The sequence below is a fragment of the Thamnophis sirtalis genome, unplaced genomic scaffold (assembly GCF_051295495.1).
Source record: "Thamnophis sirtalis isolate CommonGarterSnake01/CBP01778 unplaced genomic scaffold, rThaSir2_p1.2 scaffold_10, whole genome shotgun sequence".
NCBI classification, from domain to species: domain Eukaryota; kingdom Metazoa; phylum Chordata; class Lepidosauria; order Squamata; family Natricidae; genus Thamnophis; species Thamnophis sirtalis.
Window position 1 is genome coordinate 43,589,224 of NW_028261390.1, and position 12,445 is coordinate 43,601,668.

General features: G+C 40.5%; 1 protein-coding gene across 1 annotated transcript in view; it reads left to right on the forward strand.

Annotated features, from left to right (window-relative positions):
* Positions 1 to 10,538, forward strand: part of ZDHHC2 (zDHHC palmitoyltransferase 2) — a 30,981-nt gene extending 20,443 nt beyond the window's left edge. Inside the window, exons 9-13 of the mRNA XM_014053054.2 lie at positions 14 to 140; positions 267 to 356; positions 7,479 to 7,591; positions 8,822 to 8,897; positions 9,120 to 10,538. Of these exons, the coding sequence (XP_013908529.1) occupies positions 14 to 140; positions 267 to 356; positions 7,479 to 7,591; positions 8,822 to 8,862 (371 nt within the window). The 3' untranslated portion in view covers positions 8,863 to 8,897; positions 9,120 to 10,538. The remainder of the gene's footprint in view (positions 1 to 13; positions 141 to 266; positions 357 to 7,478; positions 7,592 to 8,821; positions 8,898 to 9,119) is intronic.
* Positions 10,539 to 12,445: the final 1,907 nt, after the last annotated feature.

The following is a 12,445-nucleotide window of genomic DNA, read 5'->3' on the forward strand; positions in this document are numbered from 1 at the left end:
CAATTTTTTATAGAGGCCTTCCGGGCACCTGTTTTTCGACATGGAACAGATAAAAATGCATTTAATTTGGGCTTCAGCAAAAACCTAAGGGAAGTCTTTGGAGATGAGAAAAAGTACTGGCTGTTGCCAATTTTTACCAGGTGAGTTCCGCATTTAAGAGAGCATTGTTTCCCCATTAAACTATGTGAGCTAAATACTTTTTAAAATGAAAACTTAAGCTATTGAGTACTGTTTGCTTATGTATATGTTTTTTAATCAATTTTCAGCCTAGGAGATGGATGCTCTTTTCCTACCTGCCTTGTTAACCAAGATATTGAACAAGCTTCTACTCCTGCAGGACACAATGCAAATAAAAAGTATGCCATTATTATTATTATTATTATTATTATTATTATTGTTATTGTTATTGTTATTATTGTCGCAACAACAGAATTGTATCACAGCGGCCAGTTGTTTCACCGGATTTGGCATTGATTACTAGTCGGGCCCCACTCAGGGGCCTAGGACATCGTAACATATTTTCGTAATATGCGTGCAGATCCAAGCAGTGCGGCTTTTTGCATTTGACTGTTGGTGATTTTGTCAATTTTTAACTGTTTTAAATGTAATTCCAGTGCTTTTGGAATAGCACCCAGTGTGCCAATTACTACTGGAATTACCACTGCTCGTTTGTGCCATAGTCGTTGAATTTCAATTTTTAAGTCCTGGTATTTTGCGATTTTTTCACATTCCTTATCATCAACTCTGCTATCACCTGGTATTGTGATGTCTATGATTGTGACCTTATTTTTCTCAACCAGTGTGATGTCTGGTGTATTATGCGCCAGTATTTTGTCCGTTTGTATACGGAAACCCCACAAGATCTTGACCATCTGATTTTCGGTGACTTTTTCAGGCTGATGTTCCCACTAGTTTGTTGCTATTTTAATATTATAATTTTTGCACAAATTCCAATGGATCATTTGTGCTACTGAATTGTGCCGCAATTTATAATCAGTCTGCGCAATTTTTTTACAGCAGCTGAGTATGTGATCAACAGTTTCATCAGCTTTGCAAAGTCTGCATTTGGCATCATCAGAGGATTTTTCCATTTTGGCCTTAATGGCATTTGTGCGGATAGCTTGTTCTTGCGCAGCCAGGATTAGTGACTCTGTTTCTTTCTTTAATGTACCTGTTGCTAACCATAACCAAGTTTGTTCACTGTCCACTTTATCTTTTATTTTTTCCAGAAATTGGCCATGCAGTGCTTTGTTCTGCCAATTCTCCATTCTTGATTTTATCACATCTTTTCTTTATTCTTGTTTCGTCTGTTGGGCCTTCAGTAGATTTTTGTTCTTTATTTCGATTAATAGATGTTCTTGACTTTCTTTTAAATAATCAGCCAGTGCATGTTTTTCTTCTTCAACTGTTTGCTTCACTTGTAATAATCCTCTGCCACCTGATTTTCGGGGCAGGTATAATCTATCAGTATCACCACGTGGATGTAAACTGTAGTGCATTGTCATTAGTTTCCTGGTTTTTTGGTCCAAAATGTCCAAATCAACTTGTGTCCAGTTAACTATACCAGCTGTGTATCTTATAACTGGTATTGCCCAGGTATTTATGGCTTTGATTGTATTTCCACCATTCAATTTAGATTTCAAAATTTTCCTAACTCTGTTGGTTTATCTGTTTTATCACATCTTTTCTGTATTCTTGTTTCGTCTGTTGGACCTTCAATAGATTTTTACTTTTAAAGGTTTTTTATTTTCTATTTTTTCATTTTCATACACTGACATACTGTGCATAGCCGGGGCCATACAACATTAAACAATAATCGCAGCAATTCCTTTTGTCCACAATACCCCCCAAAATAGAAACCCAATATACCTCTTCCACTTTCCGTACACCTCTTTCTTCCACCCCCCTCCAACTTTATATCTTCTCTCCGTCATCCCCCTCTACCCTACTTCCCCTCCCCATCTACCACTCCTCTCTCCCGATCCACTCCCTCTCTTCCTTCTCACCCTCCCTCCCATCCTCTCTCCCGCCCTCTCTACCCATCTTTCTTTTATCCCTCTCCTCTTCCCCTTGGTGTACCTCCACTATATGTCAATGTACTTAACTTATCCTATTTTTACAGAGAAATTGAAGAAAAACAGTATACATGTGAAGTCGCATTACATTGAGATCTAAAGCATAGTATATATCCCTCCCTCCCCCCACCCTCCCCCCAACACCCCACCTCCTCCCCCCCCCGACTTCCCAGAGCCTGTACACGGTATAGATTTTTAACAAACACGGTCTAAAATATATTGAGAAATGAGAAATAAAAAAGGGGTTAATAACATCTCTACATTGATCTTAGCTTTTTCTAGCTACGCTAACTTTGAACAGTTTAAATCATTCCTGATCTTAAGCATAGACTATCTGGAATTTCTTAGTCCCATATTTGTTTTGTATATAGTCAATCCATTTTTTCCAGTCTTGTTTATATCTTTCATTTGAATGATCTTTAAGATATCCCGATATTTTAGCCATCTCGGCTAAATTTGTAACTTTCAATGTCCATTCTTGAGTTGAAATGTTGTTCTAAGTGGGATCTTACTTTGGGCTGTAAAAAACAGCTGTAGATTCCAGCACGGAGATGATTCAGCCTCGGCTGGCCCCCCCTCTCTTCGCAGACATAAAAGCTGCAAAGATTAAAAAGGAACTTTGCCAGCTGGATATCTCTCCTTCCCTTCTTCCCTGAAAGATAAGGTACCTGTCAGATGTCTAGACAGATAACACGACCTGCTACCATCAGCAAGGTCCCGCCCAGGAAGTTGGACCTTCAATAGATTTTTGTTCTTTACTTCAATTAATACTTTCTTTTAAATAATCAGCCAGTGCATGTTTTTCTTCTTCAACTATTTGCTTCACTTGTAATAATTCTCTGCCACCTGATTTTTGGGGCAGGTATAGTCTATCAGTATCACCACGTGGATGTAAACTGTAGTGCATTGTCATTAGTTTCCTGGTTTTTCGGTCCAAAATGTCCAAATCAGCTTGTGTTCAGTTAACTATACCAGCTGTGTATCTTATAACTGGTATTGCCCAGGTATTTATGGCCTTGATTGTATTTCCACCATTCAATTTAGATTTCAAAATTTTCCTAACTCTGTTGGTGTACTTTCCCCTGACAATAGTTTTTACTTCTCCATGCTTGATGTTATCCAACTGCAGAATGCCTAAGTATTTGTAGGCTTCATTTCCGCTGCATTTAATCAGTTGGCCATTGGCATTTCAATTCTCTCACATGTAGTGATTTTGCCCCTTTTTATGGATACAGTGGCACATTTTTCCATGCCAAACTGCATTGAAATATCGATGCTGAATACTCGGACTGTGTTTGTCAGTGATTGGATTTCTATTTCTGACTTTCCATAGAGTTTCAAATCATCCATATATAATAAATGTGAAATTTTTTCAGCTTCTTTGGCTGTTTGGTAGCCTAATTTCATTTTTTTAAAAGATTACTGATAGTGGGATTATGCCGATGATGAAGAGAAGAGGTGAAAGTGAATCATCCTGGAAAATTCCTCGCTTGATATTAACCATTCTGCAGTTCTCATTCCCTACTGCCAACTCAGTTCTCCATTGTTTCATTGCCTTTTCAGTAAAGGATGTAATATTTTTCCTAATGCCAGTTGTTTCTAAGCATTTTATGATCCAACTATGTGGCAATGAGTGGAATGCCTTTTTGTAATCAATCCAGACCATATTCAAGTTCGTTTTTCTGTTCTTACAATTTTCTAATATCATTTTATCAATTAGGAGCTGATCTTTTGTGCCCCTGCTCCTTCTTTTGTTGCCTTTTTGCTCTACTGGCAAGATGTTGTTTGTTTCCAAATAAACAGCTGTCCTCCTTGACCGCTCGCCACCCGTTACTGCCCTTGGATAGATAGGTATAGATAGGTATAGATAGGATAGATAGATATAGATAAGTATAGGTAGATAGATTTATAGGTATAGGTACCTGGGCAGTGTCCATCTGATGGTGCACCCGGTCTGTGGGAAGGAGTGATAGAGGTTAGAGTTCGGGTTGGGTTAGGGTTAGGGCTAGGGTTAGGTTTCAGACTAGGGTTAAGGTTAGGGGTAGGGTTAGGGCTAGGGTTAGGGTTAGGAGCGATAGAGGATGACAGTTCCAGGATTTGACATCCTAACAACTGGCGCTTTCCTTTCCCCCTTCTTGATTTGTTCCAGCCACCCCCTGACTTTGGACCCCCTGGCCTCGGATCTGGAGGGTGTGGGACTGCGAAGCTGTTGCTCGCTAACATCTGGCGTTTACGCCTTGCCCCCCTCCAGCCACAACCACCTAGCACAATACGGACTTTTGGACTTTTGGCCTTGGGTGTTTTCCTGGGACTTGAGGAAGGGAGAGGAGCGGAGCTCTCCCTTTTCCCTTTATACCATCGTTGTTTTAAATTGCACTTGCACAGTGCTCCGCTAATTTTTATGAATGTGGTGTGGATGGTGTGCCTGTTTGATGTCTGTACCAACTTTTAAATCTTATTATTGTTGTAGTTTTTGTGTTTTAATTGACTCTGTGGGGACTGTATGGGTGAGTGCTTGTGTATGTATGTTAGGATTGGGACCATAACCTGGTGCCTCCTCCCCTGAGTGCGATTGCAGAAGTGGTAGGGGGGCCCAGGTCTATCTCCCATCCTAGAATGACTGGTATAAATCGCCTACCAGAAGGAGCGGAGGCCGTGAGAGGGGAAGTGGGGTCTACGGTTGCGGGGGTGGGCCGGAGTATTGCGGTCACTATTGGGAGGGGCAGGTATGACAGGAACTTCAGGGCTAGCCATTACCGGGTGAGGGTCCGCTACGTCACAGCGATCCCTCCTTCCGGCCCTGCTAGTTCCACTCCAGGGCCAGATGGCGAGAATTGTCAAGGCCCTGGTCTCAGGCTGTTGTTGCTAAATGCCAGGTCTGTGGTTCATAAAGCTCCCCTCGTCCGGGACCTAATATTAGACGAGGGGGCAGATCTGGCATGTATTACTGAAACCTGACTGGGCCCGGAGGGAGGAGTCCCCCTCACTGAAATGTGCCCAGAGGGATTACAGGTGCTCCACCAGCCGCGACCCCAGAGAAGGAGTGGGGGAGTGGCCGTCATCGTCCGAAGGTCATTCGTTCCTCATAGGATCCCTGCTCTGGAGCTTGTCGGGTGTGAGTCCTTGTTGTTGAAGTTGGACCTTGCGGGTCAAGTGGGCTTGCTGTTAACGTACCTACCTCCCAACAGCGTTACAGCAGCCTTCCCCTTGCTCCTCGAGACGGTTGCCGAGCTGGCGGTAGAGTTCCCCAGGCTTATGGTGCTGGGGGATTTCAACCTGCCTACGCTCGGCGAACGCTCTGATGGGGCGCAGGAGTTCATAGCTTCCATGACAGCCATGAACTTGACCCAATTAATCTGGGGTCCGACTCATTCAGCGGTTCACACACTTGACCTCGTATACCTCTCGGAGCAGTGGAGGCATGATCTAGAGTTGAGGGGTATTAAGATCTTGCCCTTGTCATGGTCTGATCACTTCCTACTGAGGCTTGACTTTCGGAAACCAATCTCCCACTGTAGGGAGGAGGAACCGATTAGGTGGTTCTGCCCCAGACACCTGACGCCCCATGGGTTTTCAGATGGTGCTCGGGGTGATACCTGACACTCTCGTCCACAGTCCGGTCGAGTCCTTAGTCGCTGCTTGGAATACAGTGGCGACGGAGGCTCTAAACCGGATTGCACCTTTGCGGCCTCTCCGAGGTAGCGGATCCAGGAGAGCTCCTTGGTTTACCGAGGAACTCCGGGAGATGAAGCACCAAAAGAGACGCCTAGAGCGCTGCTGGAGAGCCAGTAAATCTGAGTCAGACCGAGCACTGATGAGAGCCTATATCAGAGCCTATCTCGTGGCAATACGGGCAGCGAAATGTTCGCATTTTGCCGCTCTTATTGCATCCGCTGAATCGCGCCCAGCCGCCTTGTTTAGGATAACCCGCTACCTCCTGAAAGGGAGAGATGCGGATGAAACTTTACAGGTAGAGCTGAGGAATTTGTTCAGTATTTAACCGATAAAGTCGCTCGGATTCAGACAGAACTGGACTCCAATTGCACGGTACCAGCCGAGGTACCGGGGGAAAGTCTTGAGCGGAGTTTATGCGCTGAGTTTCAACTTGTCGCGCCTGATGAAGTAGACAAGGCCATGGGCGCGGTGAGTGCCTCCACTTGTATACTGGACCCGTGCCCCTCCTGGCTGGTTTCGACCAGCAGGGAGATGACACGTGGCTGGATCCAAATGATAATTAATACCTCTCTCCAGGAGGGATCCTTCCCGCTCCTCCTAAAGGATGCGGTGGTGAGACCCCTCCTGAAGAAACCGTCTTTGGACCCAGCCATCTTGAGCAACTATCGTCCAGGCTCCAACCTTCCCTTTGTAGGGAAGGTTGTTGAGAAAGTGGGCCTCTCAACTCCGACAGTCCTTGGATGAAACCGATTATCTGGATCCCTTTCAGTCCGGTTTCAGGCCTGGTTACAGCACAGAAACTGCTTTGGTCGCGCTGATCGATGATCTCTGGCGAGCCAGGGATAGGGGTCAGTCCTCTATCCTGGTGCTCCTTGACCTCTCAGCGGCCTTCGATACCATCGACCATGGTATCCTTCTGCGACGGTTGCAGGAGGTGGGAGTGGAAGGCACCGTTCTTTGGTGGCAAGCTAAGTCCACTAGACAAATTAAATCTGCAATACAAGAGGGTTCATGAGACAAGAATCCAGAATCCACAAGGCATGATCCAAAGTCAAGGCACAGTGTCAGTCCAAAACAAAGCAGGAATCACAATGACCAAGAAACTGAACACTTTGTTCTCAGTATCATCTCCATCTGTCTCCTGTGTTAAATTGCCAGCTTCCGGTGTAGCCCATCAAGAGGGATGAAGCTGCTGCCTCATGAGTAGCCAAACTAACCTTTGCTTTTCCTGCCTTTTCGCTGCCCTTCCTGTTCTCAGATCAGGTGGAGAAAGCAGTTCCTCTTCCTAATCACTGACCAGCTGCAGTTCTGTGGTTTCCCCACCAGAAGCTTCAGGGGTTTTCCTGCTTCAGCTGTGCTTCAGCCAACCACTCTCAGTCATCTGCTCATCCGGTCACTCTCCCATTGACCATTTATCTCACTTGGCCTCATAATCCCCATCTCGGAGCAATCAGCTGACTCCCTTCCTGATGTGCTGGGGACTGGCTCATCCCCCTCCAAACTGACATCTGGAAAGGCATCTGGGGAAGCATCAGGGGCAGTCATCACAGAAATTCCTTACCGTATGGCAAACTCTCTCCCTTATTGGCAAGTAATAACATAGGCATTCCCCTGCTATTATTAGGAGTCAGACTCAACTAAAGCTATATTCCCCAACTACCCTGATCAGTAATTTAGTTCATGGAATTGCTTCTCATTCAACTTTTTTTTTACCATTTTTTTAAACAGTGAGAATAGTCACCATTTTCCGGCTAAGACATTACGAGATTCTCAGAGCCACCTTCTTACTGATCCTCAATCTTGGAGAGAAACTAGTGCAGATACTGAAAAGAACAAACTAGGTAAGAAATAATTACAATATTTTTATAGTAAGTTTTAAAAGTATCTTGTTAGGCTGAGGCATCAAATCAGATCATTTCAGCCAAAGATAAAATGAGAACATTTTAGGTTCACAAGCTGAAAGTTTGGACTGAGCACATATCTTGGTACAGTAGACCTCAACTTACAACCATTATTTTAGTAACCATTTGAAGTTACAACAGCACCCAACAAAATGACTTATGATTGTTTTTCACACTTATGACCAATGTGACTGCATCCTAATGGTCACATGATCAAAATTCAGATGTTTGGCAACTGATTCATATTTATGACAGTTGCCATGTCACTGTCCTGGGCTCATGTGACCTTCTGACAAGCAAAGTCAATGGGGAAGACAGATTCAGTTAACAACCATATTACAAACTTAACAACTGCAGTGATTCACTTAACAACTGTGGCGAGAAAGGTTATAAAATGGTGCAAAATTCACCTAACAACTGTCTCAGTTAGCAATAGAAATGTTGGGCTCAGCCTTCCATTCCATTGATTGTGTTTTCCTTCTGGACAATTCCAGGGTTTGTAAGGTGGAGACATTGTTTTATAGTCATCCCACTTTTTTCTCTGGCTAATTTCAGTTGGTGCTTGGAGGGAATGGAGGAGAATTGACCCTTCTTTATAGGATTTCTTAGAGTTGAATACTGTTTAAGACTTTAACACAAGGCTGCTAGGCAAGGTCATCTGCCAGCATGGGGTCAGGTGCCATAAACCTGCAGATGATACTCAATTATATATGACTGCCCAAGTGATATAAAGCTGCTGTCTTAATACATGGATGTTGTTAGGTCTAGGTGGGGAGAAACAAGAGTCAAATTTAAACCCAGTGAGACAGAGTGGCAGGGTTTTTGGCTATCCCATTTCTGAGGACTTTCCAATTTTAGTTGCACTTCCCCAAATGACGATCACAGCAGGAGTGTCTGCATAGATCTGCATTGTGCACAGTGATGTTCTTTCCTTAGTTGTAAATTTTTATGCCTTAGTCACTATGCAGTTGAATTATTGCAACACATTCTACACGGGCTGCCATGAACACCACTCAGAAGGTACACAAATACAGAAAGAAGCAGTGTGAGTGGTTATTAGTGCCCTTTGGTTTACCCAGAGAATGCTTCTGCTCTTATTTGTCAGTAAGCTTCAAGGTGTAATATATTTAAAACAAAGAAATCATTGCTTAAGACAATTTTTTTTTAAAGGTATGAGCAATCCTGCATTATCTATGGAAAATGAAATCTAATCTTGCAAGTAAAGAAAACAACATTGGGTCTTAAAGTAAGTTCTTTTTTTGATGGCTGTTTCATATTTAATAAAATTATTCAGTATTTCTCAACTTTGGCAACACACAGATGTATGCTGGCGGGGGAATTCAGGGAGTTAAATCCATACATCTTCAAGTTGCCAAGGTTGAGAAACATTGCTTTACTTTGTAATTTCTGTAATCATGTAGAATGAAGCCATTAATCAAATTATTTTTCACATAATACTTTTTTGTAGAAAAAGCACTGTTGATGAAAGGATGAAGAATTCATCCACTATATCAGCATTCATCAACCAACTACTCAGTCCACTACTACATGGATGTGCTCAGAAAAATCTCAAGGCCTAATTAGCTGTCTCTGCATCATCCCTTGAAATATCTGTTGACACCTCGATTATCATAAAAATAATGGTTTGGCTAAAATAGAATATGGTTACCGTGCAAAATGGAAGTCTTGAAAATGACACATTGGGAATGATGGAAATCTTAATGTATACAGGACAAGTGTTAATCCTTTAGAGATAATAGGCGTGGTTTTGGATCAACATTTATAGTTCAAGTGAGCATAAATTTTATATATAATCTAAACACGCTTTTGGAAGCAGTTCTTGAATTTTAAATGGAAATCTTGCTTGTGATTTCCACCTGCAAACTACTTTTATTCCTTGGACTATAAAGAAAGCTTTCTCAGTTCATTGAGTAGCTTGTTTGTTGATTGCATATGAGCAAAAGATATTTTTGATTGCTGCCTTCAGTTGAGTTAGCAAAACTGTTTTAATTATAAACTAGCCTCAGGTTGGACAATCATGCTCATGCATACCTTTATATAAGGGCTAGATTATAATTTCTCTTATTTCATTACTGAGACCAAAACAAACTTCACATTTATTTATATATGTAAAAATAAGGAGGGTAGTTAGAACCATGCTCAGAGTAAGGCTTTTTGAAACTTTATGATAGTGAATTCAGTTACTCAATCTTACTTGAAATGATTTTTTTTTAATTGACAACGGTCAATTTAAAACTTTGACCTAAGTTTGTATCAATAAGAGGCTTTGTTGTATCTGAGCATCCTTAAATTGCTGCATTTCTATTACCCTGGTGATTTACATATGAAGAGATGTAAATATCATGTAACACTCATGTTCATACTTTTACTGTGGTTCAGATTATATTCTTAATAAGATAACTGGATCTAGCAGAGACAAACTTTAAATGAAGGCTTTAATGAACTTTTATATGATCTAAGAACCAAATTTAAAACTTATGAAATTTCGGAAGCCAAGGAACTTAACAGTTTCATAGAACTGGTTTTATCAGTGCCTTTGCATGTACAGTGGAAGATGAAATTAATACATTTAAGCTGCACTTAATACAGTATGCTGTTTACATAAAATAGGTTATAATCAATTTCAAAATGGTCCATAAACAGTTTGGTTAGGGAAGAATATGAGAATTGTACATCTTACCAAAAAGAATTTAAGAAACAAAAAAAAATGTTTTCAGAATCACTTTGGAAGTGACTTTAGACTTCTAAACAGGCACTACGCATAGATCTGACTGAATGACATTCCTCAGCTGCAGTTGTCTCAAATATTTTTTTAAAAGCACATTATTTTCTGTAGCTGAATAGATTTTAAATATTTCAGAATGGTCTTGTGGAGAATAAATGAGATAGCATGATGATATTGTGATGATATTATTACAACTGTAATAGTGTAGATTTGGATTTTTCCCTGATATTTTAATCTTTGAAAAATCTCAGTAGGATCTAATCACCAAAAGTGCCAGAATATGACCCATAAAATTTGGGATATTTGAAAAGGTTGTGTACTTCTAGTTTATAGTTTTACACAACATATATTAGCATTGACAATTCATTTTCATAGCAATGTTCTAATTATTTATATTTAGATACGGAAGTGATGAGAATAAAATAAGAATACTCCTTATACTGTTTAATCATCATATACTGTACATTGTGAAATGTTTTGCTCTGTTGGGTTGTCTTTAAAATTGTGTAAATTGAAGGGGAAAATTTGCAATTCAGTTCTCATACACTTGTTAAATATAAGATCTTACAGTATTTTTCAGTAAAATTCAAAATAACGGAACAGACATGTCTCTCTCAGCATGTCTTCATGAAAACAGACTGTCAGCTGTCCAATGCCAAAATTTTGCAGGGAAGGGACACTTGAACATATTCAGGTTGTAAGAGCCATGTAAAACTAGAGAAGAGTTTATGGTAGATATGAGATTTTAAAATAATGTATCTTCTTTTAATACATTGGGCATAGAATTAAATTGTTTCTTCACATTACAACCATCTCTATTTTGCTCTGGAAGTAAATGCTATTGACTTTTACAATCAGGAGACTTCCAATAAAAGGTTTGGGATTGGAGTGAGTAGTGAGATAGCAATCACAATAAAGAAAAAGAAGAGACATCTCTGCAACTTGGTATTCCAATCAGCCTTGTTCAAATTCCTGCTGCAACTGTGTGGGGAAAAGGATTCTGCACATTATCTGCTATACACTTGCATTTGGGAAACCACAACTTTGATGAACTGAAAACTAGGGATCTTGCCTGATTAAAGACAATTAATTGTAATCAATTACATCATTTTTGCTTGATTGGTTTATTGCTAGGATGGGCAATCTTTGTGTGTTTGAATGTGTGGCAGGGAAGAGCCTTGTCATTTTTTAACATTGTGTTTCACTTGTTATAGGATTCCCACTATAGTTTTATTTGATTCCTGTGTTACATGTGCACTAAACAATTTGGTAAGTGGGTATATTGTGATTTGGGATGAATGTAAGTTCTGAAGGGGAAAAAACACCTTAAATGATGCAGACATTGCTTCATGCAAGAGAAAAAAGAAATGCTTCTGTAGAAGCTGAATACAGCAGAAAGAATCTTAAGTATTTGTGTTAGAAATGTATTGCCGTATTAAGCAAGGATCTTTTAAAATGCCTATAGCACAACCGTGTACACATTGTTGGATTTATTCTATGTTTTTCATATATATTTTTCTAAAAATAGAAAGCAAAATATTTAATTATAGCAAAATCTGAACAAATTGATTTGAATTCTTCAGTGTTATTTCATCAGATTTTAAACATTCCTTTTGCACTTAGAAAATGTAGCTACTATCTCATCCTACTAACTGGAATCCAGATTAGTTGATAGTGAAAATCCAGCTGCTATAAAAATGATAGAGATACTCCTTGACTTACAAATGGTTGTTTAGCAGCTATTCAGTTAGTGGCTGTATGATCCAGACTGAAAGCTCCAATGGTTGCCTCCTGGGTCTGCAGTCACATGACCACTTTGGGCATTCAGCAACCAGGCTGTATGTATGGCTATGTGCAACGTCCCATGGTCACAAGACATTTTACAGCAATTTTGCTGAAAACCACACTCATAATGAATGATTGGCTCACTTAACAACTGTGGTATTTGCTCCACAAGAAGTGTTCACTTAATGACTGCCAGAAAAAGGATAAAATTGGGTTGATAAATGATTAATCCATTTTATAGCTATTACAATTTACGACCATGG